General features: G+C 51.7%; 8 protein-coding genes across 8 annotated transcripts; 6 read left to right on the forward strand and 2 right to left on the reverse strand.

Moving 5' to 3' along the window:
- Positions 1-2,630: 2,630 nt before the first annotated feature.
- On the reverse strand, positions 2,631-3,638 carry Z517_09351 (uncharacterized protein; the record flags this gene model as incomplete). Its single annotated transcript, XM_013425261.1, has 2 exons — positions 2,631-2,910; positions 2,971-3,638. 2 exons carry the CDS (start codon positions 3,636-3,638, stop codon positions 2,631-2,633), a joined length of 948 nt encoding a protein of 315 aa, XP_013280715.1.
- Positions 3,639-9,064: 5,426 nt separating this feature from the next.
- Z517_09352 (uncharacterized protein) lies at positions 9,065-9,704 on the forward strand (the record flags this gene model as incomplete). The annotated part of the gene is made up of 2 exons (XM_013425262.1): positions 9,065-9,491; positions 9,550-9,704. The coding sequence occupies 2 exons, from the start codon at positions 9,065-9,067 to the stop codon at positions 9,702-9,704; spliced, it is 582 nt and encodes a 193-aa protein (XP_013280716.1).
- A 781-nt stretch (positions 9,705-10,485) lies between these two features.
- On the forward strand, positions 10,486-12,169 carry Z517_09353 (uncharacterized protein; the record flags this gene model as incomplete). The annotated part of the gene is made up of 3 exons (XM_013425263.1): positions 10,486-10,679; positions 11,977-12,041; positions 12,096-12,169. The coding sequence occupies 3 exons, from the start codon at positions 10,486-10,488 to the stop codon at positions 12,167-12,169; spliced, it is 333 nt and encodes a 110-aa protein (XP_013280717.1).
- Positions 12,170-12,694: 525 nt separating this feature from the next.
- On the forward strand, positions 12,695-13,037 carry Z517_09354 (uncharacterized protein; the record flags this gene model as incomplete). Its single annotated transcript, XM_013425264.1, has 2 exons — positions 12,695-12,707; positions 12,763-13,037. 2 exons carry the CDS (start codon positions 12,695-12,697, stop codon positions 13,035-13,037), a joined length of 288 nt encoding a protein of 95 aa, XP_013280718.1.
- Positions 13,038-14,411: 1,374 nt separating this feature from the next.
- Positions 14,412-15,139, forward strand: Z517_09355 (uncharacterized protein; the record flags this gene model as incomplete). Its single annotated transcript, XM_013425265.1, has 3 exons — positions 14,412-14,723; positions 14,785-14,893; positions 14,976-15,139. The coding sequence occupies 3 exons, from the start codon at positions 14,412-14,414 to the stop codon at positions 15,137-15,139; spliced, it is 585 nt and encodes a 194-aa protein (XP_013280719.1).
- Positions 15,140-15,767: 628 nt separating this feature from the next.
- On the reverse strand, positions 15,768-17,015 carry Z517_09356 (uncharacterized protein; the record flags this gene model as incomplete). Its single annotated transcript, XM_013425266.1, has 3 exons — positions 15,768-16,121; positions 16,207-16,745; positions 16,793-17,015. 3 exons carry the CDS (start codon positions 17,013-17,015, stop codon positions 15,768-15,770), a joined length of 1,116 nt encoding a protein of 371 aa, XP_013280720.1.
- Positions 17,016-17,448: 433 nt separating this feature from the next.
- Z517_09357 (uncharacterized protein) lies at positions 17,449-18,445 on the forward strand (the record flags this gene model as incomplete). Its single annotated transcript, XM_013425267.1, has 2 exons — positions 17,449-17,524; positions 17,577-18,445. 2 exons carry the CDS (start codon positions 17,449-17,451, stop codon positions 18,443-18,445), a joined length of 945 nt encoding a protein of 314 aa, XP_013280721.1.
- Positions 18,446-18,458: 13 nt separating this feature from the next.
- Positions 18,459-18,935, forward strand: Z517_09358 (uncharacterized protein; the record flags this gene model as incomplete). The annotated part of the gene is made up of 1 exon (XM_013425268.1): positions 18,459-18,935. One exon carries the CDS (start codon positions 18,459-18,461, stop codon positions 18,933-18,935), a length of 477 nt encoding a protein of 158 aa, XP_013280722.1.
- Positions 18,936-20,421: the final 1,486 nt, after the last annotated feature.

A 20,421-nucleotide genomic window follows, 5' to 3' on the forward strand; every position in this document is an offset into this window, starting at 1 on the left:
AGAAAGATAAGTGAATGAATGAATGAACGAAGGCAACGAACCTGATCTTTGAAGACCAATATGACGCGAAGCGACGCGACGACCGAGCCATCCCGAAGGCTAATATTGGCAAAAGGGGTCGCCCCGTGGTTGAGTAGGAGATGGAGGTTATTCAGGGAGGCATACGTTGTCGCAGCGACAAGTGGACTGCGCTTTCGATCACCCTTGGGTACCTTGGCTCCATGTCTCGATAAAATTGGGACGAGGTCATCTCGTTTAGAAGCAAGCGACAGGTCTAACGGACTTCCGAACGACGGTCGTCGTAGTCGACGTCGACGCCTGATTGCAAGGGTAGAAGAACGCTCTTCTCGTTTCCCGTGGTTGCAGTCACACAAAGTGCTCTCGGTAGTCCTGTCGTCTCATTAAAGTTTGATTGCGGGTCACAAGGCAGTGGATCTCGGAATCGAGGATGAAAGCACATGCAAATGACAGTGGAGTCAAATGACAGTGGAGTAGGAATCGAATCTGCTCCAAAGATGTTTGTTCTCCTGCCGCCAATAATCCCCCGCGTGGATTTTGCTGAAGATACTTGTGAAAGATTCCCACCGCGGGGAAACGGCAGTCGCACGGGATGCACTCGCGGTGCTTTCGAAGATCTGTGATTGTGGAAAGCAATGAACTTCTGCCAGCTCAGCATGCTCGAGGCCGAACCTAATCCTGTAGTCCAGGAAACTCCAGTCCCGCATAGATTCCGTGGACCTGGTGTAGCGCCAACCTTTCCAGCGTTCCACCATGGTCTCTATGGTTCCCGTATCGACGTACACTGCCGTGATATGATTGAGACACGAAAGCGCGAGGACATTGTGCGCAGCGCCGATCTCATACCACATCGAGGTGGAGCTGTGAGTAGTGGCAATCCGTTGGTGCAGGATGTATTCTCGGACCGATTCGTGGATGAATTGGACACGATAAGAGGCTTACGCTTGCAAATGAGTATACCCGGACTTTCCAATTTCCGCGGCCTCGACGAGGCATCTTGTACTCGCAGCGAGCAGTTTCCTCATTTCTGCAGGCCGAATAAAATTCCCCGAATACGTTGAATCTCTGCCTAAATGCCAGAGGATCGCAAAGTTCCGAGAGGGAAAGAGAGCGCTTCGTGTAAAGCACCCATCATATCATGAGCTTGCAACTTTCGCGTTTCTCTCGTGGTATAGAGTCCACGAGATTCTGGAATGATTCTTCCAAACGCTGAAGCACATGATCGATGATTTTTTGACGCCTGTTCGGCGGCTCGCCATTCTCTTGAGCCTCTTTGAATGGCAAGAAAAGCCCGGAGAAATATGCCTTGCGACCGAGATGTGATCCTCCGTGAGAGGCCATGAAAATCGCCTGTCGGGTCTGCAAGGAACTGTCGACATATGTCATAATGTCTGCCTCGTTCACTCTTTCAACGACGATCTGCGGTGGTTGAGATGTGCCAAGGTTTGGGTAATGACGTCTTGAGATGCAAATCGGCGATCGATATTTGTCGGTGTCGCGATGTTCCTGCAATTTAGACGGCAGGTCCAAGATCGCATGCCGCGAGCGTTGGATCACAGTCCCAAGCGCGTGCGATGAACATTGTTATCGACAGTCGAGCCCAACATACATGCCCGGAACATTTCCTAAAGTTCTTTCGCTGTCCATTCCCAGCCAGACCTTGTCGAACTCGACTTTCGCTTCCAAGCCTCTATCGCCTCGTCACTGCTCAGTCTAGAACTTTGACGGTGGCAGACACTGTAGCAGTTAGCAAGCGGACCGCAACAGCCACCGCAGTATATATTATCAAGGCTGCCGCACCCCTTTTTTGGTGGCGCATGCTTCTCGCATACGTTTCTCATGCGTTTCGCATGCGATTCGCATGCGCCACCAAAAAAACACGCGATTCGCATGCTAAACGCATGGTTAGCATATGCGTTTCCCATGCGAAACGCATGCGATTCGCACTTAGGAGGGGGGGGAGAGGCCGACGACACCAGAAAAACATAGTTGCTTATGTAATCGTCCGTGATGTCTGTGGTGCGCCCCCCCCCCCCTCGCCTCCAAAATGTTTTTTGGTCCATTCCGCGATCCTTGGAGATATCAGCCAGGGGAGGGGGAAAAGACCCGAGAAGTGCCATCTGCAGAAAAGATGGTTTCACAGCGACCACACCGGACCAGACAACCACCAGCGGGCTGTTTACCATGAGAAATCAGGGGGGTAAGTAAGTATCAGCCATTGTACTATCAGATATCGATTATCAGGTCTCAGTCCTCCCTCAGTTAAACCATACCAATGTCGCCATTCCGCGAGCAGTAACACCTGTAAAAGCAAGGAAGAAGTACACTCGGATAGGAACCGAGGCTTGCACAGACGACCAACACGACCACTCGATGGTCATGATCATGGGGTCAACACACAATGAATAAAATGTAGTGTGTGGGGTGACCATCATTCTTCCAAGATCCATACTGTGCCCTGCCTGGAAGAGCACTTCTCCCCGTATAACGTCGCAATTGGCCCCACGGCATCTCTCTGGGTCAAGAACCAAGGGTTCAAAGTGAAAACGTTCGCCCATGTAAACGTGCAAAAAAAGTTGATCGTGCGGTTGTCAGATGTTGTCGACAATGAATCAAAAGCAAGCAAACCAACCGCGAAAGGTGTCCTTGATGCCTGCGATGATGCTGACCGGGTCCTCGGCGTGGTCATTGTCCTCTATCTCGAGAGGGACTCTTTCATCTTCCGGTCGGACCCCGTTCTGCCCATCTCCTACGGCCGGGTGGCAAAAAATCTGGCCATACGGGCCAGAATTCCTGTAGCCCGAGGGGCCCCAAGGTTGGAAAGTGAGGGCGGGGAGGAGTGGCTCGGTTGGGGGCAGACCCAGGTCGGACCGGGTCGGAGGAAAGTATCGACTAGATCAGATACAAAGTTAGCACAGTACAGCAACGAGAGGGATGCAAGGGGACACGTACGGCAAGCACCGCGCGTACACCTCCGCCTCGTGGGGGGTAGTCACAACAAGGACCACCCTTCTGAGGCTATGGCCACTGGGTCCCAGCAGGAACTCTTTGATTGCTTCAAAAGCAATCAATGCCGACGTCCCAGTCGGAAAGCCATACGGCCCGATTGACAGGCACGAAATAGCAATCGTTCGGCAGCGATGGTCAACGGCGCATCGCATTCCATCCAGATATGCAGACCTGAGTTGCAGTCCACGCTCGCCTTGCATGGCGCTGCCGAAGACAGGCGCCACGGCGTGAATTAGCCACGTTGCGGCAAGTCCGTGGCCGTTGGTGGCCTTGGCTGAACCGACCGCACAGCCTCTCAGAGCACGGCACGCCTGGCGTAGTTCCTGGCCACCAGCTTGGTGGACGGCACTGTCGATGTTGTTGGCCCAATGACTTCCTGAGAGTTCAGTATTGGCGGCCGTAATAACCCCATCGACGGGGAGCTGGACAACGTTGCCCCGTATTGCACAAATCTTTTTATTTAGATATTGGCTGGCCTCTGGCTGCTCCATCAGCCCTGATTTCCTCAGTTTACCCGTCTGGTATAGCTGGCGGAGAGTGAATGGTGTTTGGATGGGTCCGGGGTTTCTTTGAAGAGATACAGGGAACATCTCATGGCCGGTTGATTCCATTGTGGTGAGAGAATGGCGTCGAACTGTCCCAAATGAAGGTTCGAGTAAGACGAGGTGCACGAGGAGCAGTACTGACGGCCTGGTGGGCGAAGAGATGTTCAAATGGGAAAATGGTGAGAACTGAACGTAGTTGCGAGAGCAATGGCTTCGGTCTGGAAAAGAGTCGTGCACGCTCGACAGTGTACGTAGTTGCGAGAGCAATGACTTCGGACTAGACAAGAGACGTTCAATCGTGATGATGTCGAGATCTGAACGCTGGGTGGGCAATGACTTCGGTCTGGAAAAGAGTCGTGCACGCTCGACAGTGTACGTAGTCAAAGAGCAATGACTTCGGTCTAGAAAAGAGACGTGCAGGCGTGATGATGTCGAGGTCTGAAATGCTGAGGAGGGCAATGACTTCGGTCTAGAAAAGAGACGTCCAAGCGTGATGATGTCGAGATCTGAAATGCTGGGTAGAGTAATGATTTCGGATCGGAATCTGTGGAGAGATGATTCGACAGCTTGCAGAGCAAAGGAAACTCACTGACTTCTGGGTATGGAGTTCTAGCAAAACAAAGACAATGAATTCAGAAAACACTCGTGTCTGTAAAGTTCAACTGGTGCGTCCCTGAGAGAGAGAGAGAGAAAAGGAACAAAGGAAACCAGAAAAGAGACCATTTGACCGAGGAGCGCGCAGAGAACGGTGGGAGGCGGCTTCCACTGCTCTGCACCGTGCTCACAACCGGGTTCAAAAGTCAGGACCGTCCCCGTCACGTCTGCCCGGGGTCACTGCAGGTGAGTCCATGACGGGTCCCTGTCGCGCAGAGTGGTAAGTCTGTAGAAAGAAAGAGCATTCTGTAGCAAAAGGGGGGATACGCTCCCGAAAATAGAACATTTTCCTGCAGGAAAAGACAACGCGACCCTGTAGAAAGCAGAAGATATATACCATGTAGATAATGGAGGAGTAGAAACAAGAAAACTCCTCGAGTACTCTGCCAAACCAAAAGGGGAATGTTTTACAGAAGTAGAGCATCCGCAGGCAAAAAGTAGAAGACTCTGTATCAAAAGGATGTGGAAAAAGGAGAGTTTTCTGCAGAAAAGGGAGATTCTTTTGTAGAAAAAGGAGAATACCTTGCAGAAAACGATCCAGCTGCCTCTGTATGTAATCCTTCATGACGATGATGTAAATGAAGATATATTCAAGATGGCACGCCACACACACTCGTCTTCAGGCAATCCCATGGAATGCCTTGTTGCCGCGTCGAAAAAGAGTTTGCAGAGAAAAGGAGAGTCTTCGACAAATAAAAGGAGAAGATTCTGCAACAAAGAGCGCGTATTCTGCAAGAAAAAGAAAGGCTCACTGGAGGACAAGGGGTTAAATGTCTCTGTACCAGCAACTCCCTCACGGGAACAACAGTGAAGTTGAAGCAGTCAAAGTAGTGCAGGTCGTAGCTAAACACCAACCGCTGACGCGTCCGGCCGCTGCGTAGATAACGAGGCACCCAACAGAGAACTCTGCAGAGAAAAGAAGAATATTCTGCAGAATGCGAGGTAATGGCCTCTGTATCTACAATTTTTCACCACGAAAATGGCCAAGGAAACAATGTTGCAAGGTCAATGCCATGTACGTTCGACTTGGCATGGGATCTTGACGCGTCCTTGTTGCCCGAGAGTCGAGTCGGCTGCCAGAAAGCGGGGGAGTCATCTGCAAAACCAGAGCAAGCTCGCCGACATCTACTAGTTATCACGACGACCATGTCAAAGAAGATGATGATCAAGGAAACTGCATCGTCAAGACATTCTATCCTATCTGCACTTTTTCCCTGGGTTCCCGGACTCTGTCGAAAAAAGGGCACAGCTGTCTGTGTCTCTGCGACCTTTCACCACGGTGATGTCAGGCGGCACGATGGTGAAGCAAATTGCAGAGCCGACGCCATGCACGTCACGGCTCTACGCGGGTATGTGGACTTCCATCATACCCCATCGCCCGCGCACAGGCCAAAACTCCTGCAGAAAAGATGAGGCCACACTGCAGGCAAAAGGAGGTAAGTGCCTCTGTATCTCCATCTCCTCGCGACGGTGATGTTGAAGGACGTTGCGAGGATCAAAACAATGGACTCATAACTCCACATCTTTGAGTGCATTGTTGACGCGCTTCTGCATCTGAAAGTCCTCACAACGACGATGACGCAGAAAGTCACAGAATCAGGACCACGTTGGAGGATGTTGCGAAACAGACATGATATATGTCACATCTGTATGCCTTTCCCTGAGATTCTGAACTCCTCAACTCCTCACCTCCAGATGTCTGTTTGCCTGCGTCTGTCTCTGTCTCTGTCTCTGTTTCTCTTATGTCTCCGCATCTGTGTCTCTGTGTCTGCAACTGTGTCGGTATCTCCGTGTCGGTGTTTCCATGTCTGTATTTACCTATCCGCATTTGTAAGAAAGTTGCGAGAGTCAAAGACAATGTCTGTATGTCTGCATATCTTGACGTGAACTCCTGACCTTCTGGCGCGTCTCTGCGCCTGCGTTTCTTTGTCTGTCTCTTTCACAATCTCTGCATCTGCGTGTCCATCTCTTTGCCTTTGCTGCAGCTTCCTCACAGCGACGACGTGGAACAAGGTTACACAAAGAACGCCACTTTGGTACGACGTTGGGTACGACTGCACGTGAATTCGTGTCGCGTTCATGTCGCGGGTGCTGACTCGACCATGTCTGACAGGAGCTGGACCCGCGTGTCCCCGCGCATGGTTCCGGAGTTAATCCGGAGCCACGGAGTTAATCCGGAGTAACTCCGGGTAACCCCGAACAGCCCTTGATGCCCCGACTATCTCCGAACATATCGTTCCCCGCACGTGATTTCGGGGTCGGAGAAAGCTTGACCCGCGGACCCACACACCCACTCATCCACCTATCCGGAGTCTGCACAAGAAAGCTTGTTTGCACCAGGCGTCAATGCACAAGCAACGACCAACATACGTCAGTGTTTGTTGTCGTGGTTGCATCAACAGTGGTTCTTCCAAGTTGTCTGTCAACAAAGCGAGCCTCTTTCTTTTCTGCTGAATCTCTGCACTCCTCTCTCTGCTGCATGTCTCCCACTCTCCCTCTTTTCTGCATCGCTGCATCTCTGCATCTTTCAGCACATTCGGCCTCCCTTTGTGTATCCTTTTCCTTTGTGTACATCTCCCTCTTGATGCATCATGTCATTGTCCAGACAGCACCTCCCACGCAAACGCGTCTCTCAATACACGACATGTCCAGGACATCGCCAGGGTGTCGTCCACCAGAATCCATTGACACAGGAGCAGAGTAAGTCCACGAAAGTATGGACCTGCGTCGTGTTGTCGCTCACGACGCGTCAGGATGACTCTGCGGACTCAATCTAATCACATTGTGGCATTGCTTTCCTTTCAGACAGCAAAGAGTTTCAATGTCCATCGACAAAGTGAGTCCTTTTCCTCCTCTGCACCTCTCTCAGTCTCACCGTCACTGGCTGCACTTCACACAAACTAATGCTTCACTGTGCACTACTAGACTCTTTGACTCAAAACCATGGCCTTCGTTGTCCCCGTCCTTGAACAAGATCACACCTGACGCCTCACATCCACCGTCCAACATCATGGACAGAGGCTGCTATACCTGCGGGATTCATCGCATCAGGCACCGCCGGTCGACAAAGCTGGTCAACGCCATGGACCGCCGCTGTTGCAACTGCGGTATCGCCCTCTAACAACGTCGTCGTCAACGCCAGTCAACACCATGGACAGTGGTTGCTACAACTGCGGCGACCCTTTGCACCAAATACAGACTCTCGACAACGGGGGTCAACACCTGGTGAGGTGGCGCCAGACACAACTGGCGAATTGCCAATGTTGACTCGGACCCGCCACAAACGAAATTCAAGGCCAGAAGGCCGTCGGAGCTGAACAGGAGGCTTAGATGATAGATCTTCTGAGTGCATTTGACCTTCGGCGGATCGTGCCGGAAGTTCTGGTTGATGGCAAAGTTGAACACGATGCCACCACTCTTGTACATACCTTCATCTGGTTCGATCGTGAGAGTAAAGTTCAGGCTATCGTCGGAAATGTCGTCTTCATGGTCGACCCGAGGACAATCCACTTAGCACCACATACCGTGGCTGCTACAACTGCAGTACCTCGACAACGGGAATCAACACCCGCGCGGTGGTTGATTGTCCCACAGGTGCGAGGAGTCATTCGATCCACGTCACCGTCTTCGAATCTTCCACAGGTTACATACCCGATCCACAGAAGGTGGCCGAGCCGGCGGCAGAGCCCGCTGTATCGCTCTAGGGGACATTGTCCCTGGTCCCCAGATTCCTTGGAGGCTGGGATCCTTCCCGGCCTCCCTGTTACAACCAGATTCCCTGGAGGCTGGGATCCTTCCCGGCCTTCCTGTTACAAACCTCGGTCACTGGCGGCCTCGCAGCCTCCAGATTCTTTGGAGGCCGGGAAGGATCCCAGCCAACAACTCCAACTTACTTCTACCCTCCGACCTTGGCTATCTTACCTTCCTGGTCGGGCACATAACCGTCGGGAATTTCGAGGTCGCAGAGTAGGCGATTCAGTCGCATTCTGGAAATTCCTGATAGTTATGTGCCCGACCAAGGAAAACCACCACAGCACATTCAGACCTTCACCTATCCTCATGATCCTCGCTATCGAGGAAAAATATTGGGATTTGTATGAAGGTGTCGACATCGATCTGCCCTTCTCTCGGCTAGATGCCGTTGAAGAGCATCCGGACTTGAAGTCCCTTGGGGCGCTGGACGCCGCCGACACCCATACTTACATTTACTCAAGGCGCTGGACGCCGTTGAGGAGCGACTTACTCCTTGGAGCCACTAGGTGATTGAGAGACCTCCTCCTTCCGAGCAGGACCACCTCGATCGACGATCGAAAGACGAAAAAGATAATTCTCAGACGTCGACCACCTCACGCCGAACGTGTGGCTCAAGTCACTCGAGTGGTCACTCGAGTGCATTCTTTCCAAACACAAGCCGAAGCCCGCGTGATCAACTCTTGCTGTCCGAGTCCATTCGCCTGTATTTGACCACAAGCCTTCCATATCTGGATTGGAATATGGAGATCCGCATTGTGACGAAAACTACCAACCAGCATTCCGTGGCGTTCAACGGGCTCACTCTCAGTGCGAATTACCTTCGTTCAATTTTAATGTCGTCGCAGAGTCGGAAGCGATTCAGTCGCATTCTCGAGATATCTCACAGTTATGTACCTGACCAGGGAAAACCGGCTCATTTCGTTCAGACCTTCTCTCGGCTGGATGCGGTTAAGGAGCATCCGGACTTGCAGTTACTCGAGGCGCTGGACGCCGTCGAGAGTATCCGGACTTACAGATACTTGAAAGAGTTCTATAACCACAATTACAAAGTTACGCGCTGTTGAGGAGTAGAGCCAGTGGGAGAAATGGCTACTGAGCAAGCACTCCCCAGCACTAACGCAGACGGCAGTCAGATTACCATGCATGAAAGGTCCGCCATCGAGTCCCTTCTCGATAGACATATTGAGTGTCTAGGACTGAATGACGACGGGATCGAAGGCGAAGAAGGCCAAGAAGCACTGTACTACTCAAAAGTTTTTTACGAGTCGCCACCGGCCGGGGGGGGAAAGGGGGCAGCAGCTTCGCGCCTCACTCGTTTCGGGGCTGTTAGCAGCTTCGCGCCTCATTTTCTCCTCATTACAGGGGGCAGCAGCTTCGCGCCTCATGTTCTCCATCCCCCATCTCCAGGACGGTCACCCCTGAGTGTCCGCAACGTCAGTAAAATCGACCTGGAGTCGCCCAAGGTCAACGCAGACGCCAGTAAAGCACTCCCGAACACTAACGAGGGTGTCAGTAAGTTGACAATGCACGACAGACCTACCACATTCAACCAGCCAACTCTTGACCTCAGAGTCGACCAAGTCTACCCGATCCAACGCCAAATGTAGAATTTCTGGCGATATGGCCGACATTGACTTGGATCCGCCACAAACGAGATTCAAGGTCAGAAGATTGTCGAAGCTGGCTGAGTCTCAGCCCAGAGGTAACTGGCGAATTACCGACTAAAGGAGGGCTGTATACTCATCGCAGGTCAAAAAGTGATCTACTCGCTAGACAAGCATCGCATCAAAGACGGCGAGCACGAATGAAGAGCCGGAGGAAGTCCCATCCGGGGAGGGGAGAGAGTACCATTAAGACACGTCTTTTGCATCGCATGCTTGCAGGAATTATTCAAGAGTTGCATAACGGAGGGAGACGTTGACAACGGAAGGAGACGTGTCGGGGGCGTCCTCCAATGTACTCGTTCTCAACAGAAACAAAGATCCATTAGTGTCTCTTCCCTCCTGGATGTCATTGAACAAGAGATCGCCCTCACTGATAAAGCCTTTGTCACTGGCGTTCTCCATTGTCTTTTGGAGGCTACAGTCTCCGCGATCACGCCTTGTTCATGCACCCCTGTCCACTCCTTCACCTGCTGGTGCACATCCCCTGACACTGCCTATCCCACCTCCCTTGCTCCTGTCTCGGAGCATTTCCAACCTGGAAGACCAGCGATGATGCCAAACACCTTCGCGAGGCACTGAATGACAAATGGCCAACCTGGAAGCATCCAGGTGGAGGCCTTCATGCCTTAGATTGGTCAAAAGAAACAAAGAAACAAAGACATAAAGATAGATATCTCTACACAGAATGTCTGGGACTGAATGACGTCAGGACTGAATGCGAAGATGCACATCCTCTAACAAACAGTCCCTCAACGGCCTGCGGGTAAAGACGGGTGGAGACGGGTAAAGACGGCTTGCGGGTAAAGCTGGACTCTCCCATGGACAGCAAGATCTTATTTAAGATGGCTGCATTCATCCGGAACCTCAAGATTACCATAGCGCCGTACCGGCTTCAAGCCCACCAAGTCGAATTCGAGCGTGTCATGAAGTCTGAACGCCTCGAGCCCGAGCCACACATCAGTGCTAGTCAGGCGTACGCCCAGGTCAGTTACCCTCGTCCACTCGTTGACCAGCTGGAGCATAACTTGTGCAACTAGTACGGTAATTCTACCGCCCCGGAGCACTTCCAGCCCAGTTGGTATCAAGCGCAGGAGGGTTCTCACCCATCCACATCTTGTTGGACATGGTCTACAAAGCGCGTGATGCAGCTCGATCAGCAGACATTGTTTCCCTCGCACCTGGTCTATCGGCCATCATTGACGCCCTGAAGACGTCGCGCCAAATATTCCACCGCATGTACGAATACGTCGTTTACCGCATTACCCTATCATTCAACTAGTCACAAGAAGAGGAAACGAACGGTTAATCTTGCGGACGCTCTCAAGGGGGAGTCACAAGAAGGGGAAACGAAGGGTTAGTCTTGAGATACCCTCAGAGAGGAGCCAGTAGAAGAAAATAGCTACTAAGCAAGCACTCCCAAACGCCACTGGTGACACCATTCAGACATTCCTCAAGGCCAAAGGGAATACCTATCACGTTAGCTACCTGCGGAGTCATAGATTCAGCTATATAGAGCATGACTATCAACAACAACCCCTGCCTCACAGAGTACCAAGTCCCTCAATGCTACCAAGCTGACGTTCCGAACGTCAGCAAGATTGACAAGCCTTCTCTTTCCAACGTGGCTGGGTCTATGGTGTCCTGCATTGTCGCCCTAAGCCGCCTGGTTGTGGATTCTCCATGGCAGGTGCCTTCAACACCTCAATACTGCATGCGATTGCATCAGTGCCTGTGGCACTTGCCTTCTATAGCTATTACGCGGCCTATTGCGCGGCCATTACGCGGCCATTACGTGGCTTCAGCACTTCCATAGTACTTAATGAGACAATCAATCCCACATTTACCTTCACACACCTTCTATCCTCGTTCCCTCTCCAGACGCCAACGGTGCGTTCTACCTGCGGGACTCGCAGAGTCGGCTGTTGGGAGCATGAATATCAATAACAATTCTACATCATTATCAGCACCTATTTTAACGACCAATATATTAACCACCCTTACCTGAACAATGTTACCTGCCTCCCGTCGTTTCGGAACGCCAGATTGGCCGTGACCTAGCCATCTCGTTCCCAAACTTACAGGATACGGCCAACCTGGCGTTCCGAAACGTCAGCAAGATTGACCAGGGGTCGGCCCCGGGCCGACATCACGCCTTCTATCCTCTTTTAATATTGCATTGCAGGTCAGTGACGTTACCATCCACGCCCTCCGTCCCTTTTTCTTTCTATCTTGTGTGTCGTTGTGGACGACGTCGCCCTTACCCTCACCCTCACACCTCTGCCTTACCTCAAGCAATCCTTGCTGTCTGTCACATCACATACTGACCTTTACAGCTATCCGCTGGTCTTAAAAGACCATAACTTCCCTCGATTCATCATTCCCGCCACCCAGGTGTTGGGTACGCCTTACTTTCCTTGATTGACAAAACGTTTCGAAGCTAAGATTCCTCTAGCTCAGGGTGGTGGTGACGATGACATTTACAATGGTCCTTCCATCACAATCAAGACGAGCGCAGATGCACAGTAAATACGCCTTCAGTACGGGAGGGTGGTGGTAACAATGATATTTGCGATGGTCCTTCCATCACAATCAAGACTGGAGCAAATACCCAGCAAACGCCAAACCCTTTGTCTTCTTGGGCGACACCTGTGATATACAGTAAGTGCACGGCGTCTACCAGCCACCTCTTTGTCTACATTCAACTGACTTTCACGTCCTCCAGCCAACCTTCACGTCCTCCAACGGACGGATTCCCTGTCGAACTCCCACTGGTAGTGACCTGCCTTCACCGCCAAATAAGTACACGATCTCTGAACAAGAGGACGCGGGGCTGTGGAAAGCCCTCGCCATGTGCTCAGACCTGTGCACCTGATGAGAGAAAAAGAAAAAGGAATGTAAGCCTGAGCGAGAATAAATAATAATGCCACCTAGGCGGTGGCAGAATCATCCCCTGTCGAACTCCTACCGTCCTTTGGTACCACCAGTTATTCATGCTTATCAACCAAGTATACTCACCGACTGATACACCGCGGGTGACTGCCTGCCGGCAACATGTTCTCCGAGTGTGAGTCAGAATCCCACCACACCTGCATTGATTACCAGTACTGATGCTTCCAGAGATACGACCAGGCCTACGAGGCATTTCCAACAACAAGCATCTCAACATGCTAAGCATCTGAAGGAGTGGTCAAACGATCCATCGCTGCCCCAGCTCAAACAATACGAGCCCTTCCCGAGCTTCACTACACTCGACAACACCGGGCGTTGCGATCCTACAATGATGAATTCAAACATCAGGTCACAACAGTACGAATATAGCAGCGACTGGATGAATCCTGGCGCCACAGAGCGGAGCCCTACCACGGGCGTCGCCCAGGATGTCATCGTCCACTAATCAAAAACTCAACAAATGCATATATCACCCTGGGGGACGTCTGTGGCCAGTGCTAGAGAGCGGGCGGCTGCAGGGGGGCAAGTGACAGTGAACGCGGGGCCGCAGGGCCGCAGGGCAAGTTGCATTTCAGATGAAGGTTGAAGGCTATCGACAATGGCCGAGGGACACGGAGTTTTATAACCACACGGACAGAATTCTTGACCTCCATTACGTCACACATTACGTCACGCATTACGTCAAGTGGTGCATGACTGGATTTCGTTGTCTGCCCTTCTCATCCGAACTCCTTTACCATGGATCTTGCCGATGCGTGGACTGTCCCATCGTAATGGAGATATTGACGTTGACTTGAACGTTCATTGATGTGGTGTGGTCCAGATTCAGATGTGACGGATCTGTTGGGCATGACAATGAGATCGGAATTGTGGCATTATTCCATCCCGCCTGAAAGAGATTCGCATTGCATGTGTCTCATGGCAGTCGAAAAGCACTGCACGGTGTCTGTCATTCACCAGTCAAGCACTTAACAAAGACATATATCATCCTAGACGATATCCGATGGCGCCTCTTGTCGACAATCCAACAGGATCCTTGGAACCTGGGAGGATCGCTCTACTTCAACTTCCAACAGACAGCTTGCCTATCAACTTTCCAACTGGATCCGTCTCTGCCAATCTCCCAACAGGCTTCTTGGAACTTGGGGGCCATGTCTATCCTGTCGGCAACTCCAGCAGTCCTTTGAACATGCCAGGATGGCTCTCTTTTCACATTCCAACAGACCGCGGGTCGAAATACGATCGATCTAGCGACGCCTTTGGGCTCCTTAAGAGTCCAGGAAGCGATAGAAAACATCAACGACATCGCAGAGTGCTGCCAGCTGAACTATCTCAAGCCCAACTTCCCCAGCCTGACCGAATTACAAGAGAAGGTCGAAGTGAGAGGAGGAACTCCGCCAGCTGAAGAGGGCGAACGAAGAATCGACTGTCACAAAGCAGGAGAAGAAGCAGAAAACTTGGACAAGTCGCTCAAGGCTCCCTGTCGGCATTGCAACAGGATCCTTCTCTGTCGAGCTTCCAGCACTATCCCCCTCAAACTGGCGTGGGTGGCTTGCTGCCGGAGTTTCAACAGGCAAAGGGAATAAGCAAGCATGATCAAATACAGTCAAAGCACCAGGATATGTCATGACGCAGTCGCTCGAGGGATTCAATCATGCTGTCAACTGTTTCTCAGTCAGGTCTCATGGATTTCAAAATCTTGTCACTTGTTTCTCACTTGTTTCTCACTCAGCTGCCTTGCTTCAACTGCACCTCCGGCAAAATAAATCGAGTTTGCGTGCAAGATTGAATCCTGCTGCCTCCATGGATCTCGATCAAGATGCAGCTACAACGATTGATCCTGAACTGCAGGATTGATTGGTCTGCGGTGCAGATGGCAAGTGAAGAATGGGGTTTCAATGTCTTGCGGTTTCAAAAAGCAACTTGCATGGCTCAAGGTTCTGAGTTGGCTTGCAGCGTCAACATGCAGCGTGCAGCAGCGCGCAGTTTCAAAGGGCAACGTGCTGAGTCACAAAACCCGAGAAGGATCACAGTTCAGCTGCAAAGTCCAAGGCATGAAATTGCAATGTTGTTGACAGCAGTGGAAGCCAGACTCTCGGGATCAATCATGAAATGCGAGTTCAAGAACAAGGTATGTTGGTGTCCAAGAGGATCGTACAAGTTGCTGACTGCCCTGGCTGCGCTAGCTTTAGGGGCTTGCAATCCTGCCGAGTTCGAATGTCCAAACCATCGTCCGCCATCTCATCCTCCAGCTTCTGGACAAGCACAGTTCCGGCCTGGGTTCCCTGCAAGTCTCTCCAGGTGAGTAATTCCCAGCTCTCCCCCTCGTGTCAATCAGTCTCTGTACCTTCGAATGTTTGCTGGCTAACGTGCTGTGGATCAGGCTTCGACAAATACCGCCTCAGACCCCTCCTCGCTTCTGTCGCCAGAGATTCCTTGCCGTCCTTTGTTCCGGGGAAAACATGTACAGCCACAAGGAGTTTCCAGCCGTCAAACCTACAGACCACATCTTCGAGTGTCAATGGATTGGTGAAGAGCCAGGATTGACGAAGAGCCAGGATCCATACTTGTTTTTTCTGACCCCGGCACGGACGGGTACTGGGACATCTCTTGGCCTACCTCGGAACCGGCGTCGAGCGGGAATCACTGTGCTGCCTGCGCCCTTTGGGCGGGTTTACCATCTCATCGTGGGGCAGGACTGCTCTGCTGGATGGGAATTTTGACGTGAGACCCTTGTTTGGATGTTACCACAGCACCTTCACGAGTCAAGGGAGCAGGGAGAATGGCTGGATTTCAATGTTTCTCCTTGTTGGCTATCAGCTCTATGAAAAACAGCTATGTACCTGCGTCTTGCCACGTCTGCATGTATGCAACATGCTTGAAACATTTTCTCACCCCCAACACACTCATCCGTGATGCAATTAGTTTCTGTTTCTGGTCAAACAGTGACCGTAGACATTCCTCGCCGGAGCTTTCCTTCCCGAGCTCAAGCCGGTGGCCTTGTCATCACCCCGTCTCCAGTCCAACCGCACCCAATTTACTTCCCTGTAGTTCCCAGCTCTGGCGACAGGCCCCCAAATTTCTGCCTCGTTGCTCTGTTGGCGTGGATATTCCGGACCATGTTTGCGTCTGTTCTTTTCAATGTATCAAGTCCCTTGACGTGCAACATATGCTCTCACATGTTCTTCACATTATCGTTCAAGTCGAACCCGAAGACGTCCAGATTGAAGGGGTCAAAGTCATCTTGGACGATCCGGGGATCAAACCCCAAGATTGGGGGGAAAATCTGAGGATGGAAGTGAAGCGCAGCCAGACCAGCTCCGTTGGTTCGAGCATATGCAGATTGCTGGTCGGCAGTAACAGCCTCAATTGTAAGGTAGTCGAGATTTGTATGATGATATTCATTGCCATTATTGACAACAAGACTGGGAGTGATGGCAGAACTGCTAGTAGGGGTCGGCAACTGCTGCTCTTGAGGCTGGCTGGCTGGGCTGCTGCTCACGCTTTCGGTCGAGGAAGGTGAAGTAACCTGATTTGATAAAATCAGTCAGCTTTAGACTCAAGTATGGGTTGGTCGATTGAAACTGAACTGAGAATCTGGACTGATGACATACCGTCTGAGGAACAACTGCAAGAGCCAAGGCACCACAGCCGGGAGGTGTGTCGTGAGAAACAGCACTGCCGCCCGTCGCACCAACGTCTGTGTCCGTCATCATGCCATTTTGAACCAGCGCATCACGCAATGGGTGTTGTCGTGTTCGCTGACGACGGCCACGGTCGACCAGGCCGCGGCGGTAACAGTGTTCGACGACATCTTGTTCTGACAAGTTGGTGTGATGAGGATACTCTGCAGCCAACAGTTCCGGATTGAATTTTGCAGATCGCATCAGGACTGATTCACCACTGGCGTTGACGGTGAGTATCCAGCCCATCTTGGTGAGGTACAGATCGATGGGGACGATCGGAAGCAATGGAACAGCAACTGCCAGAAACCTGTCCACTGTGATGGCCTCCATATGATGGTCTCTCAAGTCGGAGTATGCTTTTCCCAACAAAGTCCACATCGATCTCTTCTTGTCTTCTCCCCACATAGTCCTGATGAAGCCACTTTTCGCTTTTTGGGTTGCACCCTTGAACACCGGGCTGTAGTATGCTATCAAGTTATTAGCAGAGACCAGGAGAGGAGATGGTTGTACTCACCTCGATATGCGATGAAGCCATTCAGAGGACGCTTGGTAGTCATAGCCCGTCTGTTGCGCGCTACGAAGGACCTGCGCCTCTCGCTTGTCGAGCGCACAGGGATGACAGCTGCAACAGCTTCGGTGATTGAGCTCAGTTGCTCTGGTGCGAGTGAACGAAAGAAGTCATGAAGCGCAGCTGGGATTGAATTGTCATCTGCAACCATCTTGCTTTGAGTAGGCATGACGCTCGGACCTTCTAAACAAAGAAACAAAGAACTTGGAATGTGGCGTTGATGATTCAATTCTGTGGCGTTGATGACTCAATTCTGTGGCGTGAATGAAACGAAAATTGGAGAATGGTTGAATGGGAAGAATATCAAAAGGATTTGAAGTGATTGAAAATTTATTCTCAAGTCACCCTGATTTCATTTCACCGTGTATTCACTTTTTGCCTCACCTTTGCCACTGATGTTGTTCCCAGAACAATATCATCACATTTTTGTCTTGCCAAGCCTCCTTCATTTTGAAACAAGTGAATTCCGTCCCCGCGTCGTAAACTGCCTTCATTATGCGGCTTCCTCGAGTTGTTAATCTTCTATTTCAAGCTACAGATTCGTGGCTTCATCATCGAAAACTGTACATGCGCAACCCCTCAACAGCACCCAGCTTTCCATCATGGCTGAGCAAATTCTTGCGTATTTCAATGGCAAATATTTCGAAGAGAAGAAGAAACATCGAGGTATCCTGAACAGTGAGTGACCTTTCCATTTAGTGGTTAACAGTCTCTGATTCTGCTGCAATAGGTGAGGGCCAGGTGGTGCAAGTGTGCAGCGAAGAGTATCTCGTCACTCTTGGCCTTGAGGTCCTCCGCGCTAAGGCGTTTCCACTTGTGAAGCTCGTCCGTCCCCTCGATGTGGATGAGCAAATCCGGCGTCTCAAGTTTTCGAGCAAAGAGGTTCTGAGACTTCTCCGCGCCCCCGACTTGTTTCCCTCCACGGGAAGTAGGGCTAGATTCGCTGCAATCCTAGCTCTGGATGCCAATCTGCAATTCGTGCAGGCAGTGAAGGAGCTCTTGGTGCGGGATATAGCTAGAGACGTCAACTCTTATTACCTTGCCTGCGCCCGGCCCATGTATCAGCATGGCAGCAAGGGGTGGGAGAACTTCTTACTCAATATGGCACCTGGTACACCAATCGGGTTCTCTCGTACGGAGACTATACCAAAGTCTTCTTACCAAGTCATTCCGATTGGTGGAATAAGAATCCTCGGGGATGCCCAACGTGAGGAAGAAGCGCTTGAAAAGTGGATCTCAGAAACTCCTCTCCCTATGAGCACGGCTCCGGCGGCGACAACGAAACTGCTTGACTTTGACAATCCAGATGAGCAAGAGCCAAATCCGAGCTTAATGCTCAGCCAACAAAGTTACAATATGACTTTTCGGCCGAATCCATACAGAGAGGACCCGACTCTCCGGTACGATGTCTCAAGTCACGGCCCCGAGCGATTGGAAGATTATGTCCCCACCATCGGTCGTTTGGAAGCCAATGTTATGGGAGCCTTGCCAGCGCCTCAGAACCCTCCGAGGGTCTTTCCCGTGATATCCATTCGATCCTGGCATCCACCCACCAAGTTCGAAGCACTGCGACTTCGGCGTCTCCACACAATTAATTGAAGATGACGAGAGCATGGCAGTGGACGAGACTGGTAGCAAGACCAACGAAGCTACAGAGGATCAATCCAAGGGGAGAATCTGTGTTTCCAAGTTCTTGGGCCAAGAGCGCACGCACTTTCCCAGTCGCGTCCGCCACGGGAACCAAGGCACCATGTCTATAGTTCTGCCTGCAGGCCATGGTGAGGTCGAACGCGACTACACCATCAAGATGTCCAAGTTCAAGGACCTCGGCGAAGCAGACCAGTTTGGAAGAGACGTCAATTCGGTCTACAGCGACGGTCCCTGGATTCGCCAGACGTGGTCGTCGCTGGCATCGGAGGATTTTATGAATTCGCTGGTCGACTGGGACGGCATCAGAGAAGACGTCAAGCTGGTGCACGACTCGATCAATCCGACTGCCGAAGAGCTCGAAACTCTGCACTTTGACAGCAAGGCGGAGCGAGCCAGATTCCAGCAAGAGCTGGACCGCATCCTGTGGATGCTGGAGTGAAATGCCATGACACCAAACCGTACGGGTTGTTGGCAGGTCCTGACGTTGACACCGGACCATGCTACGGGTTTGCAATCGAGATACAGCGTACGAGCCCATGGAATCGACTTTGACATGCCAGCGGACCGCAGGCGGCATCGGTGGTGGCGCAGCCAAGTGCTGGGCGCAGGCAGGGCAGACAGACACGTGCCCTGAGAGCCTGGGTTGACCAGCACACCAACGCATCACCCATCACCCATCACCACTCCCCCAAAACACCCAAACACCAAAAACAATTGAAAACCCTTGCCGGCCTTGCTGGCTGGGCAAGCCAATCACCAAAAAAAGCTTGATTTCCTTTTCATAGATGGGGTTTCTTTATTCGCCAGGTCCATTCGAACACATTTTACAAAACACCAAAAACAACACAATGAGCTCACTGTTGATCGACTGGGCTGGAGATGATTGTCGTCGACCCGGGTTGGGCTGGCTGCTCTGTGGAAGGGTTTGGGTTTGCCGGAGCCAGAGCATCCATACCCCGAGTCAGAACCAGAGCACAGCACAAGCCAGAGCTCGAACCGACACTGGAGCCGGAATTGGAATTACATGGTACGCAGGATATTACAAAAGACTCACCGAGTGTCGAACTGTCAGCACAGTGAGCTGGGGACTGGATTGACCTGGACCGGAATGGGATTGGACTGGCATTCAAGGGGATTGAACTGGACTGGACTGGATTGAATCGGACGGGACGGGACCGGGATCATGGCAAGTCCTACTAATTGTACTGAATACTCGGTGGTGAGCATGGGACGGCACGGCATGGATTGGTGGCCCAGTGGAATGATCAAGGGTGATCACACTGGAGAGCAATTAGCGAGCAAAACCCCCCCAAAAACAAGGGCGAGCACACAGAGGTAGATGCGTAATACACAAACATGGGATCCAATAACATGGTTCTGCCCAGGAATCATATCGTTGATGCTGACAGTGAGTCTGGCACAACGATGTGAGCGAAATATCAAACGCAGCCTCGACGTCTTGGCTCGGCTGAGATATGAGGCGGTAGAACTCCGCACGAGGCTGATTTCACCTCATGAGGCTGTTACTCCGCACGAGGCTGATCGTCCGGCGGCACAAAGGCCTCTTCACTGGGTAGGTTCGTGTCGTGACTGCGCCCTAACGGTAGAGATTTCTCCCATTCCAGGCTGCGGCGTGATCTGTGACTTCTTCCTGGAGACTCTCACAAGGCTGGGAGGGTGCCTTTCCACCGGTGCGGCGGCACGATGGCCTCTTCGCGAGGGAGGTTCATGGCGTGGCAGCGCCCCAAAGGTGGAGATTCTCTGTTCCGGGCTGCGGGGGTGATACGGCTCTTCCTGTTGAGGGCTTGAACGGCAGCGGAGAGGGGAGAGAGTAGTATGTCAAGGACGAGCAACGAGACGGACGAGCACCGAGATGGATGAGCACCGAGATGGATGAGCACCGAGATGGATGAGCACCGAGATGG

This window comes from Fonsecaea pedrosoi (genome assembly GCF_000835455.1).
Source record: "Fonsecaea pedrosoi CBS 271.37 unplaced genomic scaffold supercont1.6, whole genome shotgun sequence".
Classification (NCBI taxonomy): domain Eukaryota; kingdom Fungi; phylum Ascomycota; class Eurotiomycetes; order Chaetothyriales; family Herpotrichiellaceae; genus Fonsecaea; species Fonsecaea pedrosoi.